The 22,455-nt window shown below is 52.2% G+C and overlaps 2 protein-coding genes across 4 annotated transcripts; both read right to left on the reverse strand.

Annotated features, from left to right (window-relative positions):
• Window positions 1-422: 422 nt before the first annotated feature.
• Window positions 423-10,975, reverse strand: LOC141751739 (bile salt-activated lipase-like). 2 transcript variants are annotated; one of them, XM_074609043.1, is made up of 15 exons: window positions 10,826-10,975; window positions 10,127-10,349; window positions 9,703-9,901; window positions 8,437-8,632; window positions 7,668-7,772; window positions 5,899-6,049; window positions 5,340-5,462; window positions 4,798-4,995; window positions 4,567-4,697; window positions 4,017-4,124; window positions 3,680-3,797; window positions 2,644-2,830; window positions 1,885-2,088; window positions 1,211-1,408; window positions 423-689 (listed from the first exon to the last, which is right to left on the reverse strand). In XM_074609043.1, exons 1-15 carry the CDS (start codon window positions 10,973-10,975, stop codon window positions 479-481), a joined length of 2,502 nt encoding a protein of 833 aa, XP_074465144.1. In that variant the 3' UTR covers window positions 423-478. The 2 variants fall into 2 exon arrangements, with proteins under 2 accessions (XP_074465144.1, XP_074465145.1); XM_074609044.1 differs by lacking the exons at window positions 7,668-7,772; window positions 8,437-8,632; window positions 9,703-9,901; window positions 10,127-10,349; window positions 10,826-10,975 and adding an exon at window positions 6,561-7,464.
• A 523-nt stretch (window positions 10,976-11,498) lies between these two features.
• LOC141751686 (bile salt-activated lipase-like) lies at window positions 11,499-22,054 on the reverse strand. 2 transcript variants are annotated; one of them, XM_074608848.1, is made up of 15 exons: window positions 21,905-22,054; window positions 21,206-21,428; window positions 20,782-20,980; window positions 19,516-19,711; window positions 18,747-18,851; window positions 16,978-17,128; window positions 16,419-16,541; window positions 15,877-16,074; window positions 15,646-15,776; window positions 15,096-15,203; window positions 14,759-14,876; window positions 13,723-13,909; window positions 12,964-13,167; window positions 12,290-12,487; window positions 11,499-11,768 (listed from the first exon to the last, which is right to left on the reverse strand). In XM_074608848.1, the coding sequence occupies exons 1-15, from the start codon at window positions 22,052-22,054 to the stop codon at window positions 11,558-11,560; spliced, it is 2,502 nt and encodes an 833-aa protein (XP_074464949.1). In that variant the 3' UTR covers window positions 11,499-11,557. The 2 variants fall into 2 exon arrangements, with proteins under 2 accessions (XP_074464949.1, XP_074464950.1); XM_074608849.1 differs by lacking the exons at window positions 18,747-18,851; window positions 19,516-19,711; window positions 20,782-20,980; window positions 21,206-21,428; window positions 21,905-22,054 and adding an exon at window positions 17,640-18,543.
• Between the last annotated feature and the right edge of the window lie 401 nt (window positions 22,055-22,455).

Below are 22,455 nucleotides of genomic sequence, written 5' to 3' on the forward strand. Positions count from 1 at the left end.
GTTTATTTTCCCCTCTTTGAGTTTCTGAGGTGCAACTGTATGGCAACAGTTCACCAGTTGGTTTGCGTGCATATATTACAACTGTAATTACCTTAGAGCTGTTTGTTATTAGAGTGGATGTAACCCCAAGCACAAACCCAGGCTGGGCAGAGAATGGCTGGAGAGCAGCCCTGAGGAGAAGGACTTGGCAGTGTTGGTGGACGAAAAGCCCAACGTGAGCCGGTAACGTGCACTGGCAGCACAGAACCCCCCCCACCAGGGGCTGCATCCCCAGCAGCGTGGGCAGCAGGGTGAGGGGGGGATTCTGCCCCTCTGCTCCGCTCGGGGGAGAGCCCCCTGCAGCGCTGCCTCCAGCCCTGGGGCCAACCATAATGTTAGGGAGAAAATCCTGTCACGGCAAAGACACAGAGAACCTGGAATCTCTCAGTAACAAGCAAGCCTTTAATGAATTGGGCCAATATTTAAAAGGTGTTTTTTCTTAGTTCCACAGCAGTTCATCAGCCAGGGAGATGTTGGCAACCTGTGGCAGACTCTGATAGACCGTGTTCCAGAAGGTCACAAACCGGCTTTTCAGATTCTGCTTCACAGAGTTCTGGCTCAACTTGTTGTTGATTTCCAGGTAGTTACTGGCCTCATTGGTGTAGGGCGGCCAGTTAACGGGCACCTTTGAGTTCCCTTTGTTGGGATCACTGGGGAAAAAATGAGAAATAGAAGTTCAGTTTTATCAGGGAAACTTGTGGACACAGCAAGGTTCGAGGAGTTTGGCAGGGCCCGCATCTGCTCACGTGAGGCTTTAAGCGAGTGCAAAGAGAGAGTCTGACATTGCCAGAGAGAGTCAAGCAATAGCAATTCTGCCTGCTAGGAGTGACTTGCTGACCTGCAGTCTCCTCCCTTGGTCCCTGCTACCATCGTCCCTAGCTGCAGACAGGGGCTTAACTCCTGTCTGAATGTCAGGATTCAGAAACAAATATCATGATTAAGTTTAAGCAGAGTTCACAAGTTCTGGAAATGCTTCTGCTGTCCCCAGGTGTTCCCTGGATGAGGAGGACCCAGAGCAAACGCCACCCCTGGGAGACGAAGAACGAGACTCACAGCAGAAGTACAGGCAGAGGACACCCCGCTTTGGGAATTGCTCCTGAGAAGTTAATAGGCAAAAGCAGCAGGTTGAAGTGCTGCAGCAAGCCTGAAATACAGAACCGGAATCACTCACCCTGTCCTGGCAAAGTTGGTCCAGTAAGCAATCATGGCACCTGAGACAGTCCTGTGCTTGGGCAGGTAGCCCAGGGGGGTGGCAAAGGGTTTCCCAAACACGTACTGCAGGTCATCAGCATGGTCTGCCCCTACCCAGCTTGGGTAGACGGGCATTCGGGATGGCTGGGAGAACAGGTAGCTGTACGTCTTGGCATTCCTGGGGAAATAAAAGAGACTGGCTAAGCAGCTGCGAGCAGAGAGCACAGAAAGGGGTGCAGATTCATAACTATGCTAGAAATACCAGCAGAGGCAGAGATTCAGCCTTGGAAGATGCTCACATGCATCTAAGAGGTGGTCTCAGGACCATCCTTGAGAGAGAGAGAGAGAGAGGTGGGAGAGAGCATCTGTCGTTCGTTTCAGTGGCCAGTCCAGCGCAAACCACGACAACATCCTTCTACCTGATAATTTTTAACTTCCATTTGTGATTTTCACCCTAACCGTGGTATCATCCAACTGCCATGTCTCGTGGCATCAAACATTGCTAGGATGAAGTCTGAAGTTTTTAGGAAGCAAACACCTGTTTGAATGGGAATTTAAAACAAATTCCTAGCACGACTCCCTTTGCAGCATTAGAGAAACAGTGTTTGTATGAGCCCTGTGTAAGCGTGTACTCAGTACCAAAAAGCTCCTCACCGGGCATTCTGCAGGTGCAGGTTCAGTGCCCACTGTGTGGGAACCAGGAAGATGTAGTCAGTAATCAGGTCCACCACTGTCTTCTTTATGAGCTCCTGGCTCGGGTTGTCACCCCATGGTTGCGTATAGATATTGTATGTCGCGTTGGCTCCGCGCTCGCCTCTGTCCACAGTAAGTCCTTTGATCAAATTATAGACCTCATCCCTGGAAAGACAAGTAGTATCAATGAATTGCAGATCTGCAGCTTCAAGGGGGTCAGGCCTCATGGAAGCGGATCCCAGCTCCTGTTGACGTTCACATCCAACCCTGTGGTTAGCAATGGTTTGGTGGAGTAAAAGCCAGTGATTTCATCCCTAGTCTTAGATGGAGGGCATGTGCTTCCCAGCTTTCTCGGTAGAACAGCTTAGGGCTGAATTGGCCATAAGCTCCTTTTGTCCGCAGAAAGGAGTCTTGTGGGTGGGTATCCAGCATGTTTGGCACGTACCGGCTCTGGCCAGAGAGCATCAGGGCTGCCAAGCCTATCACTGGTGCTGAGTTCAGGAGCACCTTAAAGGTATACGGGGAAGCTTCCCCACGAGCTGGTCCTTTCTCTTGAAGGCTCTGGATTTGGCAACATATGCCCTGGGCACCCTGGCTTAGAGTGACATCCTGTTTTGAAGGTAGTGCCCTGTCCACTCAGGACTAAGTCCTTGGAGTTTGGGGACTACGTTAAAGATAAGGTTCCTCCTGTTAAGAGTTTTAAGAGCATCCTTCACTTACGCAGTGACTTTCACAAATGGGCGGTTGATAGCAGGTAAATCAATGCCAGCAAAGATGTGCCCATCCATGTCATTGACCCCAGCAATGTAGTCAATGTCAGCAGCGTTGGCAAAGAGGTTCTCTGGCATGTCTGGAAGGAAGTCTCCGTCGACGACAGGAGTGATGGCGAGTGTGTGAACCAGTGGAACTGCAGCAGGAGACAAAACCAGAGTCTGTTAGGAGCTGAGAAAAGGCAGATGTGTAGCCTGGCGTATCCCATGGCTCGAGGAACTGTGGAAGGAATAGGCTGAGGTGAATGAGAGCTTGGGTGGTGCCTTCAGCATGACCACAGGACCACGTTTGGTAAACCTCATGCCTGTGGGTGAGGGAGAAGAACGAGAGATCTGCCAGCCAAGTACCGGCAGGTAACAACAATGTCTCTCCTCCTTCCTGCAGCCTGTTCCCAAAAAGCCGGGGCAGAGCAGAATTCCCCATCCCCGCTGGCTACGGACAACCCGCTCAGGCCAGTGCAGCTGCACAGGAGTTGCTTGGCCACTCTCTGTCCTGAGCAAGGCTAAATACTGGGGCTATTTACTAGGGGCAGGAGGAGGGCAAGCGGAGGAGAGTCTTGTTGGGAAAGAAGTTCTCACAGGCAGCAAAAGCGGAAGCATTCCCTACCTGCTGTGAGAAGTCCTACACTCCACCCAGCGACTCAAATGAAAATAGCAGGGTTGGGGTCAATTATCTTTTTTGTAAGCTGTGTTCCGGAATTGCTCTTGCTGCTTTCACAGAACAGAAAGCCCAAAGAGCTGTTTGGAGCTGAGGCATGGCCCTTGGCTAATTCCTCTGCCACCGCTGCCGTTGCACGACGAACAACATTCATTCAGCGCAACGTGCACCTGCCTGCGGAAGGGCAACTGCAAGATCTGTCATTATTGTCCCCTTTCTGAAGGGCAAAAGCATGGCTTCTAACTCCTGACAGTCGCCCCAGTGTCCCATCAAAGGCATGGTGAGCCCTGGGTGGGTAGGGGACCACAGCACAGGCTGAGGGACTTACCGGGCAGGTTGATCAGCTGCAGGTGGTAGGCCAGCGTCAGAGTTTTGGGGTCGGAGGTGCGCAGGCAGTCAGCCAAAACGGTGGTGTTGTCAAGGGGGCAGCCGACTTTTTGTCCAAGCTGCAGGAGGAGAGAGAGAAACCTCCCAGCACTACCCTCTGAAGCCAGGCTTCGTTACCAGCTTCACGGGGGCAGAGGCTGGTTTTATCTCAAAGCAGCGTCTTTCCAAAGCTCTATGTTTGGCAGCATGACTCCTGACGAATCCCTTGCTAGTAATGCTGTTCTCTAGGGAATCCCTTTTTTTGTTTTCCATTCTCTCAAGCAAGACTTGCACGTTACCTTTTTAGCCCAGGTGAGTGGGTCCCTCTGGATGGCCCAGCTGCAGAGACCGACACCGCTCTGGCTGATGGCTCTCTTGAACAGACCCTTGTTCTTTGGGCTCAACGTCTGTGGAGCAAAACAGATATAAGAGAGTTTCAGGTACAAACTCCTGAAGACCCCATTGCCTGCCAGACCCGGCCGATCGCCTCACACCTTCGGCACAAGGCCCAGGGAAGCCACCAGCTCTCGTGCTACTGAACAGTCTCAGCAGTTAAAGTTAAAAGGTGACAGGGTGAGAAGAGGAGCAGAGCAGGGGGACGTGGCAAGTAAATGCTATTTCACCAGAGGTCCCAAAAGTGAGGACACATGCCTGCAGTGGTGAGACTGATTGAACTGAAGAAGGAGGAGCAGCTACAAAGCAGAGAGGTTGAGCATTGCTGTCCCCAGGCAGAGAGGATGTTAATGGGGAAGCGTGTGTGGAGGAAAGAGGCAGAGTGCCAAGGGGACCACCTCTCCCATTTACAGAGAAGAGAAGTGGCTCTGGTAGGCTCTGACAAGAACAACACACCTGCAGGGAGACACTGGCGGCACCGGCTGATTCCCCGAAGATGGTGATGTTTTCCGGGTCACCGCCAAAGGCCTTGATATTTCTCTTCACCCAGGCAATAGCCATGTGCTGGTCCTTCAGCCCATAGTTCCCTGAGTAATAGAGAGCACCCACCATTGAGCAAGGGCACAGCAAAGCTGATAAACTGGGGACCCATGACAGGGTCCCCTGAAGAGGGAGAAGCTACAGTACCTGGCAAGTTTTCATCTCCAGTGCTCAGGAAGCCCAGGGGCCCCAGGCGATAGTTGACGGTCACCACGATCACGTTGCCCCGCACAGCGATCTCCTCACCATCATAGAGGTAGTTACTGAGGAAGTTGGCTCCCTGGCTCCCTCCTACAAGGAAGCCGCCGCCGTAGATCCAGACCATCACCGGCAAGTTGGTAGAGACTGGGAGACGAGGAGAAAAAGCAGTGTGAGCCACTACATAGCTAGAAGGCGCTGCCCATCCATCCCCACACCCACTTGCTGAGCATCGCTCCACCTGGGCATGAACAGACATGCTTTGCAATAGCCTGTGGCCAAGAAAGTCCACGCTCTGTAGAAGAGGCTGAAACTCCCAACAGGCTGCAGCTGAGGGACATTGGTTGACATGGCTCCTACCTTTCCCTCTCAAAATCAGCGCTCCGGCAGTTGCCCACTATGGCAGCGTAGCCGCTGAGAGATGCTCCAGAGCATTGTGTCTACAAAAGGCAACTGGAAATCTCCTCCCCGGATCTCTGTCAAGCACGTACCCTGTCTCTTCCCTTGAGGGATCCAGATGTTCAGATAGAGACAGTCCTCCTTCCCGCGGACGTCAGATTGTGTGAGCGTCATCTGCATGCAGCGATTTTTGAATTCTTTTGCCTGCAACGTCCCTGAGAGGAGAGAGGCAAGACGGCAGGTCCTAGTTAGAGGTATCGACTCCATCCTTTGGTTGCAAGCTGTCTGTCCATCCATTCTCTCCTCTGTGAGTCCAGTGCAGAGGCAGCAACGCTTCCCCAGCCACTGTGACCGGTCTGTGACCGGACAAAGAGGGATCCCTTCCCGTGTGAACTAGCTCTGGGCAGCAGTGGCATGGGGAGGGGAGATGCAGGTGCCATGCTTTGGGTTTGTTACTTCATGTGGTTACTTGCATTGCTTGGGAACACTTAGACAAAGACTCTCACACCCACCATGAGACTAAGAACTTTTTCTTGGCACTGCCTAGTAGATGAAAGCAGGCAACAACATCTTTGCTTGTCAAGAATGGACTAAAGAGAGAGAAGTGAAAATAAAACCCCAAACCAAAGGCATTCAAAAGTTGGATCTTACCATCCCAGCCAGGATGAGGTTGGGGGTCTTCCAGAGTCTTTGGAGGGGCAGCAAAGGGGATCCCTCTGAAGATGTCGATGTAACTCCCAAAGAGTCCCAGTTTTTTACTCTCGCCTTCCACAAAACCGCCCTCGGTGTGCACCACACCCAGCTACACGTGGTACCATTGAGAAGAGAAAAATCCATTGCACAGTTCTTCACGCCTCTGGCTTCCCCTGTTGCCAGCACACACACTTTGCCCTGCCCAGTTCCCCAGATGGACCCACTCACAGTCTGCCTTCCCCAGCCGTCCCTTTGGACCCTTGTGGAAAGCCCACATGTGTCTGCCACTGGAGATGTGCCCATGCGGATGTCCTGCAAGCTGCCCTTTCAAGCAGACAGGCAGCAGCAATTCTCCTGCACTCCCAAAGATAAATGGTAGAAGACCTTCAGTCTTAAGATGTAAACCAGGCCAGACCTGACACAGAACTGTGCAGGGACTTTTGGAAAAATGTTGGTGAGAGACTTGGCCGTGTTTAGGGCAGGAGAACACCCTGCCTTGGCTGTCACGGTCTGCAGGCCCTCTTTCATGGGCTCCAGACCAGACGTAGCAGGAGTTTGCGTCTTCAGAGAGGAACAGACAAAATGTCTTGCAAAGCCTTAAGAAGTGCTGTTGTACTTACGGTTGCAGCCCGTGCTACCCCGAGGTAGCAGCACAAGGCAAAGCACAGGATCTCCCAGCGAGCCATGGTGACTGCACTCCTCAGGAGCTAGTCCCCAGGTGGAGACTTACGTATATATAGCTACGAGTGACGCTGTGTGTCAATGCCACGACCCAGAATTGGGTCTAAGGTAAACCAGTGGAGCCTCTACACGCTTGTCCTTCAGTAGGCTGAGGCCAAACCATGGCTGAGGTAGACTGGCGTCACTGTGTGAGAGCCCTGCAGATGTTGCCTTTGTGGGCTGGAGGCCAAACCCAAGGAAATATCTCAGTCTAACAAAACTCCAGCAAACGTTAAAAAATGCTGAAGCCTTGAGAAGCGTCTCACAAGAGCAGGAGGCTGAAATCAGACTGAACCATGCGTTAGAGCGTATTATCAGCCACTAACGAGAAACCTTGCACTCGTAACACACTGGGGAATACACAAGGTTTAGAAAATGCCAGCAGATCCTTAATCTCTGTGATGGGGTGGTAACAATCCAGACAGCAATGGCAGACTAATGAGTGGCCAACCTCTGTGGGCCTGAAGCTCTGCCCCATTGCCTGCTTCCTTCTGTCCTTGCTAACTACTGGGGAAGTCAAAATGGAATTGAGAAGTGCAGCAGCTAGTGAGGACAATCTACACTACATTAGGAGTGTATCCTAGAGGTGAAAAAAGAAAACCAACAATGAACGGAGGGCAAGCACCCTGCACAATATCCCTGGCTCAGAAACAGAGGTGCTGGACTGGTGTGTGAGAGGCAGGGTGGTCTTTGGGCTATGCTGACTTGAGCAAGGTGGGGAGAGGAGAGCTGTCACAGCAACCAAACCCTTTAACCTGGAAAGAGGGAGATGTGATCTGCTCTTAATGACTGGATGCCAGCTCTGTCACGGATTTATTAGATGACCTCAGAAAGTCCTTTCCCTCGCCTTACTCTCTGCAAAATCAGAGCAGGGGAATCCTCTGTCCCAAAGTCTGAGACCAAGCGTCCTGCACAAGATGAAGAGAACCAGGAACACCCAGGTGACGCTCCCTTGCTCTGCCTCCGAGCAGCCCCAGACAGGCACAGGGGCAGATGTACAGACTCACCATGTAATAGGCCAAATACGGCAACAGAAGTTCCAGCTTGGCGAGGTGAACGCTGATATTGGCTTTTACTGCATTCTGAGACCAGACAGGAGGGACTTCAAAGAGCTAAAATATTATAGAAACAACGGTGGAACTGAATACAGCCGTCCCAGTAGTGTCTACTGAGACTTGCTATATCAGTCAGACTTTGCATTTGCCCATTGTTATCCTCAGAAAAACAGACAATGTCCACCCAGCAGCCAGACTATTCTCCAAAAGGGCTGGAGAGCCCTGCAGAAGGCACATCGCATAATTCGTTTTCAGAACACGGACAACTCTACGGTAGAAAATTTCACAGCCCTCAGTGGCATTTCAGGTACATGCCACTCACTCACTTTGCTGACGTGACATTGTCATGCCTTGACAAAGTCTTATCCCATCCATCATTTCAAGGGGAGCCGCAGCTGTTCAGGACACCAAAAATTCCTGTATCCCTGGCAGAATATGCCAGTAGAGCCCTTCTCGTTTGATAGATTAGAGAGCAGAAAAAGCAAATGCGTGTTTTGCTAAGGGCAAAGGACAGCTGATATCCCACTGGAGTGGAACCCAAAGGCCTGGATTCAGGTTCCTGGCCTAATTACACAGGCCCATATCTCACTTGTTAACAAGGTTAAACAGGAAACGTAAACACAAAACGTTCAGAGAAGCCAAGACTAGTTACAACCACAACAATTTTCAGCAAGGTCTGCATGCCACAGTACCGTGCTCAAGGCAGGACTATGGCACGTACCTTTCTCAGCTCTTCCTCCGCCTTTTTGTCCACAGGGTTGGTGCACACTTTCTTCCAGGTCTGTACAGCAGCATCCAGGGGTTTAGTTGGGATTTCTTCATCATCAAAGTTCACAAAGATAGCGTTGTGCGGGCGACGGGCCCTGCTGAGGCCAATCAGGTTCTCACCAGACACCTGGGGATTGTTGTATCCCTCCCTAAGAAAGGGGGAAAGGATCGGGTTTGCTTTCTGCCTGTGGCACACATGGATTCGGGGCCTTCACGGGAACATGCGAAAATGGAAGTTTGTGCCCCAGATTTTGGAAGAGAAGGGACTCAGCCATGTGAGCAATGGGTTGGTTTATCTTTGGCCACACCTCCCTATGGATTTTGGAATCACATCCTGGTACCGTAAAAGACTCCTGTGACATCACTGAGGCAAGAAAATTTAAATTTGAAGAAACCCCAGCAAAGCTACATCCAGTTGCACAATGACAGAGGTCCCCTGTACTATCCGACAGAAAACCCTCAGGCAATCGGCTACTGGTTTGTATGAAATGCGTTTGCAGCACAAAAGGCTTCACCCTCTGCATTTCCTCTACTGTAATTACTGCAGCTCAGTAGGGTCCAGGGACAAGCCAAGATGGAAATGCAGTTTAGATTAATTTTTTTTTCTTGTAAAGTGCCGATGAAGGACTACAGTGAGAAAATGAAAGATGTTTCTTGTGGGAGATCTCACAGATTGTTCCGGCAAAACCAGCCGTGGGCCAGGAGGGAACAGGTCCCATGAACGTGGTCACAGGAGCATATGGCATTGACTCCTGCACGTTCCAGCCCACTGGCAGCAGGCAGAGAGCCGGGCTCACTGCACCCCACGCTGCACATGCTGTGCTGGGGGAGGCAGTCATCTTCACCACATCTCCAGGTCCCCTCACCTGGCAAGGCCTCAAGTGGACTTTTGCTGAGGTTTCTGCTGCCAGGCAGTTTCTCAAGTGTGCCCGCCTCTGTTGTGCCAAACCAAGAGGGACAGAACAGAACAGGGCGGCAGCTTAAAGAGGTAAAACACATGAATGATGTAGTTAGTGCTCCTGTGATGCTTCAAGAGCACAAATCCTGTAACAACACCGAAGTCAGAATGGATTTGATGCATCTTCAAGCGATGAAAAAGGAAATCTTAACTTGGAGACTTGTCTCTTACAAGTGTATATCAAACCAGCAGAATGTTTCACTGCCTGTCCATTCCAGAACCAACACAACTATTTACTACATTATGAGAAAAGGCACTAACCGGTGTTGTATATCTGGCCGATAAAAATAGTCAACAGGAGTGTCCAGACGTGAGAAAATGGGTGGCGGGATGTAGAGAGGTAATTCTCTATTGAAAAATTCTTCCTTCTCAGGTTTGAGCATTAGGACTTTGTCATACATGGAGGTTTGCTTGCCATCGGGACCAGAGTGCATTGCCAGGTACTGGAAATCAGACATTCCTGAGAGAAACAAAGGTTAAAACATTGTGAAGTTGGTTGTGAATACCACAACATCTCTTACAACACTCAACATTCAGGAGCAGGAGTCCGATACTTTTATGCAGCGCTTTATACAGCAAGGAGACTTGATTGTCCTTCCAGTCCTAAATTCTTAGAGGGAAGCACTTCCCTTTCCCATCAGACATAGCTGTCTTTAAGCTACGTGGACACAAATCCAAGTACTACCTTGGAATTTGTAAACGGTGGTGACAGTCCCAAGAATTTCCATTTCAAACTGGACTTCTGGCTGGATTTGTTCTTCAGTGTCCAACTGCTTCTTCTTCTTGGTCCTCCTCTTCACCTTGAGCAGCATGGTGGAGGTGGGGAAGCGATTGGCACATACCGGGTGGCAGTAAGGATCCTTGGGGCGGAAATACAGCTCCAGCCTTTTGGCAGGGTCCGCGTAGATCTGTCGGCAAAGGTAGGCACCGTCCCTGTTAGCTTTGCACCCGCGCAGCCTGTCTCCCCTGGACTCCCTTTGGCACCAGGCCACCGGCCCCACACCCTCAGCGGTGGGCATCAGCCGTTTCCTCCCACGCTGCCTCAGGGATATCAACCCCCGCTCCGCCAACACGGGCAGCACATCATGAGGACACACAGCCGCTGCCATCCCGCCCGACACCTCCTGCCCCATCGCCCACGGACGGCAGCGGCCCAGGTGAGCTGTGTCACCCCGAACCCACGCGTGGGGCCTGTGTGGGGCCTGCTGGGCCCCTGTGGCTCGGACAGAGGGGTCCCACAGCAGGGGGGGCTCCCTGGCGCCGACAACCCCCGCCTCCAGCCCCCTCCTCAGGGCCCCAACCCCTCGCCCTGGAAACCCTCCTCCATCCCCCGGCCTCCCCCTCAGCGCCCCGGGCCCCCCTGAGCCCTTTGGGCCCCCCTCACCCGCGACACCCCCTGCTCTCCTCCCAGGGTCAGCAGCATGGCCCCGACGTCGCGCACCAGCCCCGGGTACTCCACGCACACCATCCGCAGCGTGCGGGGCAGCTCCAGCACGGCCGAGCCCCGCTCCCCCCACCGCCTCCCCGCCGCCATCGCTCCCCCGCCCTGGTCCCTCCCGGACACGGCACAAATATTCCTCTGCCAAGCGGGGACTTGTGCCCATAAATCAGTGTGGAATAATACCCTTTCCCCCTTGGGTTTATTTTCCCCTCTTTGAGTTTCTGAGGTGCAACTGTATGGTAACAGTTCACCAGTTGGTTTGCGTGCATATATTACAACCGTAATTACCTTAGAGCTGTTTGTTATTAGAGTGGATGTAACCCCAAGCACAAACCCAGGCTGGGCAGAGAATGGCTGGAGAGCAGCCCTGAGGAGAAGGACTTGGCAGTGTTGGTGGACGAAAAGCCCAACGTGAGCCGGTAACGTGCACTGGCAGCACAGAAACCCCCCCACCAGGGGCTGCATCCCCAGCAGCGTGGGCAGCAGGGTGAGGGGGGGATTCTGCCCCTCTGCTCCGCTCGGGGGAGAGCCCCCTGCAGCGCTGCCTCCAGCCCTGGGGCCAACCATAATGTTAGGGAGAAAATCCTGTCACGGCAAAGACACAGAGAACCTGGAATCTCTCAGTAACAAGCAAGCCTTTAATGAATTGGGCCAATATTTAAAAGGTGTTTTTTCTTAGTTCCACAGCAGTTCATTAGCCAGGGAGATGTTGGCAACCTGTGGCAGACTCTGATAGACCGTGTTCCAGAAGGTCACATACTGGCTTTTCAGATTCTGCTTCACAGAGTTCTGGCTCAACTTGTTGTTGATTTCCAGGTAGTTACTGGCCTCATTGGTGTAGGGCGGCCAGTTAACGGGCACCTTTGAGTTCCCTTTGTTGGGATCACTGGGGAAAAAATGAGAAATAGAAGTTCAGTTTTATCAGGGAAACTTGTGGACACAGCAAGGTTCGAGGAGTTTGGCAGGGCCCGCATCTGCTCACGTGAGGCTTTAAGCGAGTGCAAAGAGAGAGTCTGACATTGCCAGAGAGAGTCAAGCAATAGCAATTCTGCCTGCTAGGAGTGACTTGCTGACCTGCAGTCTCCTCCCTTGGTCCCCGCTACCATCGTCCCTAGCTGCAGACAGGGGCTTAACTCCTGTCTGAATGTCAGGATTCAGAAACAAATATCATGATTAAGTTTAAGCAGAGTTCACAAGTTCTGGAAATGCTTCTGCTGTCCCCAGGTGTTCCCTGGATGAGGAGGACCCAGAGCAAACGCCACCCCTGGGAGACGAAGAACGAGACTCACAGCAGAAGTACAGGCAGAGGACACCCCGCTTTGGGAATTGCTCCTGAGAAGTTAATAGGCAAAAGCAGCAGGTTGAAGTGCTGCAGCAAGCCTGAAATACAGAACCGGAATCACTCACCCTGTCCTGGCAAAGTTGGTCCAGTAAGCAATCATGGCACCTGAGACAGTCCTGTGCTTGGGCAGGTAGCCCAGGGGGGTGGCAAAGGGTTTCCCAAACACGTACTGCAGGTCATCAGCATGGTCTGCCCCTACCCAGCTTGGGTAGACGGGCATTCGGGATGGCTGGGAGAACAGGTAGCTGTACGTCTTGGCATTCCTGGGGAAATAAAAGAGACTGGCTAAGCAGCTGTGAGCAGAGAGCACAGAAAGGGGTGCAGATTCATAACTATGCTAGAAATACCAGCAGAGGCAGAGATTCAGCCTTGGAAGATGCTCACATGCATCTAAGAGGTGGTCTCAGGACCATCCTTGAGAGAGAGAGAGAGAGAGGTGGGAGAGAGCATCTGTCGTTCGTTTCAGTGGCCAGTCCAGCGCAAACCACGACAACATCCTTCTACCTGATAATTTTTAACTTCCATTTGTGATTTTCACCCTAACCGTGGTATCATCCAACTGCCATGTCTCGTGGCATCAAACATTGCTAGGATGAAGTCTGAAGTTTTTAGGAAGCAAACACCTGTTTGAATGGGAATTTAAAACAAATTCCTAGCACGACTCCCTTTGCAGCATTAGAGAAACAGTGTTTGTATGAGCGCTGTGTAAGCGTGTACTCAGTACCAAAAAGCTCCTCACCGGGCATTCTGCAGGTGCAGGTTCAGTGCCCACTGTGTGGGAACCAGGAAGATGTAGTCAGTAATCAGGTCCACCACTGTCTTCTTTATGAGCTCCTGGCTCGGGTTGTCACCCCATGGTTGCGTATAGATATTGTATGTCGCGTTGGCTCCGCGCTCGCCTCTGTCCACAGTAAGTCCTTTGATCAAATTATAGACCTCATCCCTGGAAAGACAAGTAGTATCAATGAATTGCAGATCTGCAGCTTCAAGGGGGTCAGGCCTCATGGAAGCGGATCCCAGCTCCTGTTGACGTTCACATCCAACCCTGTGGTTAGCAATGGTTTGGTGGAGTAAAAGCCAGTGATTTCATCCCTAGTCTTAGATGGAGGGCATGTGCTTCCCAGCTTTCTCGGTAGAACAGCTTAGGGCTGAATTGGCCATAAGCTCCTTTTGTCCGCAGAAAGGAGTCTTGTGGATGGGTATCCAGCATGTTTGGCACGTACCGGCTCTGGCCAGAGAGCATCAGGGCTGCCAAGCCTATCACTGGTGCTGAGTTCAGGAGCACCTTAAAGGTATACGGGGAAGCTTCGCCACGAGCTGGTCCTTTCTCTTGAAGGCTCTGGATTTGGCAACATATGCCCTGGGCACCCTGGCTTAGAGTGACATCCTGTTTTGAAGGTAGTGCCCTGTCCACTCAGGACTAAGTCCTTGGAGTTTGGGGACTACGTTAAAGATAAGGTTCCTCCTGTTAAGAGTTTTAAGAGCATCCTTCACTTACGCAGTGACTTTCACAAATGGGCGGTTGATAGCAGGTAAATCAATGCCAGCAAAGATGTGCCCATCCATGTCATTGACCCCAGCAATGTAGTCAATGTCAGCAGCGTTGGCAAAGAGGTTCTCTGGCATGTCTGGAAGGAAGTCTCCGTCGACAACAGGAGTGATGGCGAGTGTGTGAACCAGTGGAACTGCAGCAGGAGACAAAACCAGAGTCTGTTAGGAGCTGAGAAAAGGCAGATGTGTAGCCTGGCGTATCCCATGGCTCGAGGAACTGTGGAAGGAATAGGCTGAGGTGAATGAGAGCTTGGGTGGTGCCTTCAGCATGACCACAGGACCACGTTTGGTAAACCTCATGCCTGTGGGTGAGGGAGAAGAACGAGAGATCTGCCAGCCAAGTACCGGCAGGTAACAACAATGTCTCTCCTCCTTCCTGCAGCCTGTTCCCAAAAAGCCAGGGCAGAGCAGAATTCCCCATCCCCGCTGGCTACGGACAACCCGCTCAGGCCAGTGCAGCTGCACAGGAGTTGCTTGGCCACTCTCTGTCCTGAGCAAGGCTAAATACTGGGGCTATTTACTAGGGGCAGGAGGAGGGCAAGCGGAGGAGAGTCTTGTTGGGAAAGAAGTTCTCACAGGCAGCAAAAGCGGAAGCATTCCCTACCTGCTGTGAGAAGTCCTACACTCCACCCAGCGACTCAAATGAAAATAGCAGGGTTGGGGTCAATTATCTTTTTTGTAAGCTGTGTTCCGGAATTGCTCTTGCTGCTTTCACAGAAGAGAAAGCCCAAAGAGCTGTTTGGAGCTGAGGCATGGCCCTTGGCTAATTCCTCTGCCACCGCTGCCGTTGCACGACGAACAACATTCATTCAGCGCAACGTGCACCTGCCTGCGGAAGGGCAACTGCAAGATCTGTCATTATTGTCCCCTTTCTGAAGGGCAAAAGCATGGCTTCTAACTCCTGACAGTCGCCCCAGTGTCCCATCAAAGGCATGGTGAGCCCTGGGTGGGTAGGGGACCACAGCACAGGCTGAGGGACTTACCGGGCAGGTTGATCAGCTGCAGGTGGTAGGCCAGCGTCAGAGTTTTGGGGTCGGAGGTGCGCAGGCAGTCAGCCAAAACGGTGGTGTTGTCAAGGGGGCAGCCGACTTTTTGTCCAAGCTGCAGGAGGAGAGAGAGAAACCTCCCAGCACTACCCTCTGAAGCCAGGCTTCGTTACCAGCTTCACGGGGGCAGAGGCTGGTTTTATCTCAAAGCAGCGTCTTTCCAAAGCTCTATGTTTGGCAGCATGACTCCTGACGAATCCCTTGCTAGTAATGCTGTTCTCTAGGGAATCCCTTTTTTTGTTTTCCATTCTCTCAAGCAAGACTTGCACGTTACCTTTTTAGCCCAGGCGAGTGGGTCCCTCTGGATGGCCCAGCTGCAGAGACCGACACCGCTCTGGCTGATGGCTCTCTTGAACAGACCCTTGTTCTTTGGGCTCAACGTCTGTGGAGCAAAACAGATATAAGAGAGTTTCAGGTACAAACTCCTGAAGACCCCATTGCCTGCCAGACCCGGCCGATCGCCTCACACCTTCGGCACAAGGCCCAGGGAAGCCACCAGCTCTCGTGCTACTGAACAGTCTCAGCAGTTAAAGTTAAAAGGTGACAGGGTGAGAAGAGGAGCAGAGCAGGGGGACGTGGCAAGTAAATGCTATTTCACCAGAGGTCCCAAAAGTGAGGACACATGCCTGCAGTGGTGAGACTGATTGAACTGAAGAAGGAGGAGCAGCTACAAAGCAGAGAGGTTGAGCATTGCTGTCCCCAGGCAGAGAGGATGTTAATGGGGAAGCGTGTGTGGAGGAAAGAGGCAGAGTGCCAAGGGGACCACCTCTCCCATTTACAGAGAAGAGAAGTGGCTCTGGTAGGCTCTGACAAGAACAACACACCTGCAGGGAGACACTGGCGGCACCGGCTGATTCCCCGAAGATGGTGATGTTTTCCGGGTCACCGCCAAAGGCCTTGATATTTCTCTTCACCCAGGCAATAGCCATGTGCTGGTCCTTCAGCCCATAGTTCCCTGAGTAATAGAGAGCACCCACCATTGAGCAAGGGCACAGCAAAGCTGATAAACTGGGGACCCATGACAGGGTCCCCTGAAGAGGGAGAAGCTACAGTACCTGGCAAGTTTTCATCTCCAGTGCTCAGGAAGCCCAGGGGCCCCAGGCGATAGTTGACGGTCACCACGATCACGTTGCCCCGCACAGCGATCTCCTCACCATCATAGAGGTAGTTACTGAGGAAGTTGGCTCCCTGGCTCCCTCCTACAAGGAAGCCGCCGCCGTAGATCCAGACCATCACCGGCAAGTTGGTAGAGACTGGGAGACGAGGAGAAAAAGCAGTGTGAGCCACTACATAGCTAGAAGGCGCTGCCCATCCATCCCCACACCCACTCGCTGAGCATCGCTCCACCTGGGCATGAACAGACATGCTTTGCAATAGCCTGTGGCCAAGAAAGTCCACGCTCTGTAGAAGAGGCTGAAACTCCCAACAGGCTGCAGCTGAGGGACATTGGTTGACATGGCTCCTACCTTTCCCTCTCAAAATCAGCGCTCCGGCAGTTGCCCACTATGGCAGCGTAGCCGCTGAGAGATGCTCCAGAGCATTGTGTCTACAAAAGGCAACTGGAAATCTCCTCCCCGGATCTCTGACAAGCACGTACCCTGTCTCTTCCCTTGAGGGATCCAGATGTTCAGATAGAGACAGTCCTCCTTCCCGCGGACGTCAGATTGTGTGAGCGTCATCTGCATGCAGCGATTTTTGAATTCTTTTGCCTGCAACGTCCCTGAGAGGAGAGAGGCAAGACGGCAGGTCCTAGTTAGAGGTATCGACTCCATCCTTTGGTTGCAAGCTGTCTGTCCATCCATTCTCTCCTCTGTGAGTCCAGTGCAGAGGCAGCAACGCTTCCCCAGCCACTGTGGCCGGTCTGTGACCGGACAAAGAGGGATCCCTTCCCGTGTGAACTAGCTCTGGGCAGCAGTGGCATGGGGAGGGGAGATGCAGGTGCCATGCTTTGGGTTTGTTACTTCATGTGGTTACTTGCATTGCTTGGGAACACTTAGACAAAGACTCTCACACCCACCATGAGACTAAGAACTTTTTCTTGGCACTGCCTAGTAGATGAAAGCAGGCAACAACATCTTTGCTTGTCAAGAATGGACTAAAGAGAGAGAAGTGAAAATAAAACCCCAAACCAAAGGCATTCAAAAGTTGGATCTTACCATCCCAGCCAGGATGAGGTTGGGGGTCTTCCAGAGTCTTTGGAGGGGCAGCAAAGGGGATCCCTCTGAAGATGTCGATGTAACTCCCAAAGAGTCCCAGTTTTTTACTCTCGCCTTCCACAAAACCGCCCTCGGTGTGCACCACACCCAGCTACACGTGGTACCATTGAGAAGAGAAAAATCCATTGCACAGTCCTTCACGCCTCTGGCTTACCCTGTTGCCAGCACACACACTTTGCCCTGCCCAGTTCCCCAGATGGACCCACTCACAGTCTGCCTTCCCCAGCCGTCCCTTTGGACCCTTGTGGAAAGCCCACATGTGTCTGCCACTGGAGATGTGCCCATGCGGATGTCCTGCAAGCTGCCCTTTCAAGCAGACAGGCAGCAGCAATTCTCCTGCACTCCCAAAGATAAATGGTAGAAGACCTTCAGTCTTAAGATGTAAACCAGGCCAGACCTGACACAGAACTGTGCAGGGACTTTTGGAAAAATGTTGGTGAGAGACTTGGCCGTGTTTAGGGCAGGAGAACACCCTGCCTTGGCTGTCACGGTCTGCAGGCCCTCTTTCATGGGCTCCAGACCAGACGTAGCAGGAGTTTGCGTCTTCAGAGAGGAACAGACAAAATGTCTTGCAAAGCCTTAAGAAGTGCTGTTGTACTTACGGTTGCAGCCCGTGCTACCCCGAGGTAGCAGCACAAGGCAAAGCACAGGATCTCCCAGCGAGCCATGGTGACTGCACTCCTCAGGAGCTAGTCCCCAGGTGGAGACTTACGTATATATAGCTACGAGTGACGCTGTGTGTCAATGCCACGACCCAGAATTGGGTCTAAGGTAAACCAGTGGAGCCTCTACACGCTTGTCCTTCAGTAGGCTGAGGCCAAACCATGGCTGAGGTAGACTGGCGTCACTGTGTGAGAGCCCTGCAGATGTTGCCTTTGTGGGCTGGAGGCCAAACCCAAGGAAATATCTCAGTCTAACAAAACTCCAGCAAACGTTAAAAAATGCTGAAGCCTTGAGAAGCGTCTCACAAGAGCAGGAGGCTGAAATCAGACTGAACCATGCGTTAGAGCGTATTATCAGCCACTAACGAGAAACCTTGCACTCGTAACACACTGGGGAATACACAAGGTTTAGAAAATGCCAGCAGATCCTTAATCTCTGTGATGGGGTGGTAACAATCCAGACAGCAATGGCAGACTAATGAGTGGCCAACCTCTGTGGGCCTGAAGCTCTGCCCCATTGCCTGCTTCCTTCTGTCCTTGCTAACTACTGGGGAAGTCAAAATGGAATTGAGAAGTGCAGCAGCTAGTGAGGACAATCTACACTACATTAGGAGTGTATCCTAGAGGTGAAAAAAGAAAACCAACAATGAACGGAGGGCAAGCACCCTGCACAATATCCCTGGCTCAGAAACAGAGGTGCTGGACTGGTGTGTGAGAGGCAGGGTGGTCTTTGGGCTATGCTGACTTGAGCAAGGTGGGGAGAGGAGAGCTGTCACAGCAACCAAACCCTTTAACCTGGAAAGAGGGAGATGTGATCTGCTCTTAATGACTGGATGCCAGCTCTGTCACGGATTTATTAGATGACCTCAGAAAGTCCTTTCCCTCGCCTTACTCTCTGCAAAATCAGAGCAGGGGAATCCTCTGTCCCAAAGTCTGAGACCAAGCGTCCTGCACAAGATGAAGAGAACCAGGAACACCCAGGTGACGCTCCCTTGCTCTGCCTCCGAGCAGCCCCAGACAGGCACAGGGGCAGATGTACAGACTCACCATGTAATAGGCCAAATACGGCAACAGAAGTTCCAGCTTGGCGAGGTGAACGCTGATATTGGCTTTTACTGCATTCTGAGACCAGACAGGAGGGACTTCAAAGAGCTAAAATATTATAGAAACAACGGTGGAACTGAATACAGCCGTCCCAGTAGTGTCTACTGAGACTTGTTATATCAGTCAGACTTTGCATTTGCCCATTGTTATCCTCAGAAAAACAGACAATGTCCACCCAGCAGCCAGACTATTCTCCAAAAGGGCTGGAGAGCCCTGCAGAAGGCACATCGCATAATTCGTTTTCAGAACACGGACAACTCTACGGTAGAAAATTTCACAGCCCTCAGTGGCATTTCAGGTACATGCCACTCACTCACTTTGCTGACGTGACATTGTCATGCCTTGACAAAGTCTTATCCCATCCATCATTTCAAGGGGAGCCGCAGCTGTTCAGGACACCAAAAATTCCTGTATCCCTGGCAGAATATGCCAGTAGAGCCCTTCTCGTTTGATAGATTAGAGAGCAGAAAAAGCAAATGCGTGTTTTGCTAAGGGCAAAGGACAGCTGATATCCCACTGGAGTGGAACCCAAAGGCCTGGATTCAGGTTCCTGGCCTAATTACACAGGCCCATATCTCACTTGTTAACAAGGTTAAACAGGAAACGTAAACACAAAACGTTCAGAGAAGCCAAGACTAGTTACAACCACAACAATTTTCAGCAAGGTCTGCATGCCACAGTACCGTGCTCAAGGCAGGACTATGGCACGTACCTTTCTCAGCTCTTCCTCCGCCTTTTTGTCCACAGGGTTGGTGCACACTTTCTTCCAGGTCTGTACAGCAGCATCCAGGGGTTTAGTTGGGATTTCTTCATCATCAAAGTTCACAAAGATAGCGTTGTGCGGGCGACGGGCCCTGCTGAGGCCAATCAGGTTCTCACCAGACACCTGGGGATTGTTGTATCCCTCCCTAAGAAAGGGGGAAAGGATCGGGTTTGCTTTCTGCCTGTGGCACACATGGATTCGGGGCCTTCACGGGAACATGCGAAAATGGAAGTTTGTGCCCCAGATTTTGGAAGAGAAGGGACTCAGCCATGTGAGCAATGGGTTGGTTTATCTTTGGCCACACCTCCCTATGGATTTTGGAATCACATCCTGGTACCGTAAAAGACTCCTGTGACATCACTGAGGCAAGAAAATTTAAATTTGAAGAAACCCCAGCAAAGCTACATCCAGTTGCACAATGACAGAGGTCCCCTGTACTATCCGACAGAAAACCCTCAGGCAATCGGCTACTGGTTTGTAAGAAATGCGTTTGCAGCACAAAAGGCTTCACCCTCTGCATTTCCTCTACTGTAATTACTGCAGCTCAGTAGGGTCCAGGGACAAGCCAAGATGGAAATGCAGTTTAGATTAATTTTTTTTTCTTGTAAAGTGCCGATGAAGGACTACAGTGAGAAAATGAAAGATGTTTCTTGTGGGAGATCTCACAGATTGTTCCGGCAAAACCAGCCGTGGGCCAGGAGGGAACAGGTCCCATGAACGTGGTCACAGGAGCATATGGCATTGACTCCTGCACGTTCCAGCCCACTGGCAGCAGGCAGAGAGCCGGGCTCACTGCACCCCACGCTGCACATGCTGTGCTGGGGGAGGCAGTCATCTTCACCACATCTCCAGGTCCCCTCACCTGGCAAGGCCTCAAGTGGACTTTTGCTGAGGTTTCTGCTGCCAGGCAGTTTCTCAAGTGTGCCCGCCTCTGTTGTGCCAAACCAAGAGGGACAGAACAGAACAGGGCGGCAGCTTAAAGAGGTAAAACACATGAATGATGTAGTTAGTGCTCCTGTGATGCTTCAAGAGCACAAATCCTGTAACAACACCGAAGTCAGAATGGATTTGATGCATCTTCAAGCGATGAAAAAGGAAATCTTAACTTGGAGACTTGTCTCTTACAAGTGTATATCAAACCAGCAGAATGTTTCACTGCCTGTCCATTCCAGAACCAACACAACTATTTACTACATTATGAGAAAAGGCACTAACCGGTGTTGTATATCTGGCCGATAAAAATAGTCAACAGGAGTGTCCAGACGTGAGAAAATGGGTGGCGGGATGTAGAGAGGTAATTCTCTATTGAAAAATTCTTCCTTCTCAGGTTTGAGCATTAGGACTTTGTCATACATGGAGGTTTGCTTGCCATCGGGACCAGAGTGCATTGCCAGGTACTGGAAATCAGACATTCCTGAGAGAAACAAAGGTTAAAACATTGTGAAGTTGGTTGTGAATACCACAACATCTCTTACAACACTCAACATTCAGGAGCAGGAGTCCGATACTTTTATGCAGCGCTTTATACAGCAAGGAGACTTGATTGTCCTTCCAGTCCTAAATTCTTAGAGGGAAGCACTTCCCTTTCCCATCAGACATAGCTGTCTTTAAGCTACGTGGACACAAATCCAAGTACTACCTTGGAATTTGTAAACGGTGGTGACAGTCCCAAGAATTTCCATTTCAAACTGGACTTCTGGCTGGATTTGTTCTTCAGTGTCCAACTGCTTCTTCTTCTTGGTCCTCCTCTTCACCTTGAGCAGCATGGTGGAGGTGGGGAAGCGATTGGCACATACCGGGTGGCAGTAAGGATCCTTGGGGCGGAAATACAGCTCCAGCCTTTTGGCAGGGTCCGCGTAGATCTGTCGGCAAAGGTAGGCACCGTCCCTGTTAGCTTTGCACCCGCGCAGCCTGTCTCCCCTGGACTCCCTTTGGCACCAGGCCACCGGCCCCACACCCTCAGCGGTGGGCATCAGCCGTTTCCTCCCACGCTGCCTCAGGGATATCAACCCCCGCTCCGCCAACACGGGCAGCACATCATGAGGACACACAGCCGCTGCCATCCCGCCCGACACCTCCTGCCCCATCGCCCACGGACGGCAGCGGCCCAGGTGAGCTGTGTCACCCCGAACCCACGCGTGGGGCCTGTGTGGGGCCTGCTGGGCCCCTGTGGCTCGGACACAGGGGTCCCACAGCAGGGGGGGCTCCCTGGCGCCGACAACCCCCGCCTCCAGCCCCCTCCTCAGGGCCCCAACCCCTCACCCTGGAAACCCTCCTCCATCCCCCGGCCTCCCCCTCAGCCCCCCGGGCCCCCCTGAGCCCTTCGGGCCCCCCTCACCCGCGACACCCCCTGCTCTCCTCCCAGGGTCAGCAGCATGGCCCCGACGTCGCGCACCAGCCCCGGGTACTCCACGCACACCATCCGCGGCGTGCGGGGCAGCTCCAGCACGGCCGAGCCCCGCTCCCCCCACCGCCTCCCCGCCGCCATCGCTCCCCCGCCCTGGTCCCTCCCGGACACGGCACAAATATTCCTCTGCCAAGCGGGGACTTGTGCCCATAAATCAGTGTGGAATAATACCCTTTCCCCCTTGGGTTTATTTTCCCCTCTTTGAGTTTCTGAGGTGCAACTGTATGGCAACAGTTCACCAGTTGGTTTGCGTGCATATATTACAACTGTAATTACCTTAGAGCTGTTTGTTATTAGAGTGGATGTAACCCCAAGCACAAACCCAGGCTGGGCAGAGAATGGCTGGAGAGCAGCCCTGAGGAGAAGGACTTGGCAGTGTTGGTGGACGAAAAGCCCAACGTGAGCCGGTAACGTGCACTGGCAGCACAGAACCCCCCCCACCAGGGGCTGCATCCCCAGCAGCGTGGGCAGCAGGGTGAGGG

The sequence above is a fragment of the Larus michahellis genome, chromosome 15, assembly GCF_964199755.1.
Source record: "Larus michahellis chromosome 15, bLarMic1.1, whole genome shotgun sequence".
In the NCBI taxonomy this organism is placed as follows: Eukaryota; Metazoa; Chordata; class Aves; order Charadriiformes; family Laridae; genus Larus; species Larus michahellis.

Bases quoted from the DNA above. Each gene is read 5' to 3' on its own strand.
- LOC141751686 (XM_074608848.1), bottom strand. From the start codon at position 22,054: ATGGCGGCGGGGAGGCGGTGGGGGGAGCGGGGCTCGGCCGTGCTGGAG. The intron at 18,852-19,515 runs GTACGTGCCATA...ATAATATTTTAG, and splicing joins CGGAGGAAGAGCTGAGAAAG to CTCTTTGAAGTCCCTCCTGT. The intron at 16,075-16,418 runs GTACGTGCTTGT...CTCGTCTCCCAG, and splicing joins CCCTCAAGGGAAGAGACAGG to TCTCTACCAACTTGCCGGTG.
- LOC141751739 (XM_074609043.1), bottom strand. From the start codon at position 10,975: ATGGCGGCGGGGAGGCGGTGGGGGGAGCGGGGCTCGGCCGTGCTGGAG. The intron at 10,350-10,825 runs GTGAGGGGGGCC...CTTTGCCGACAG, and splicing joins GAGAGCAGGGGGTGTCGCGG to ATCTACGCGGACCCTGCCAA. The intron at 9,902-10,126 runs GTAGTACTTGGA...TGTTTCTCTCAG, and splicing joins CACCGTTTACAAATTCCAAG to GAATGTCTGATTTCCAGTAC.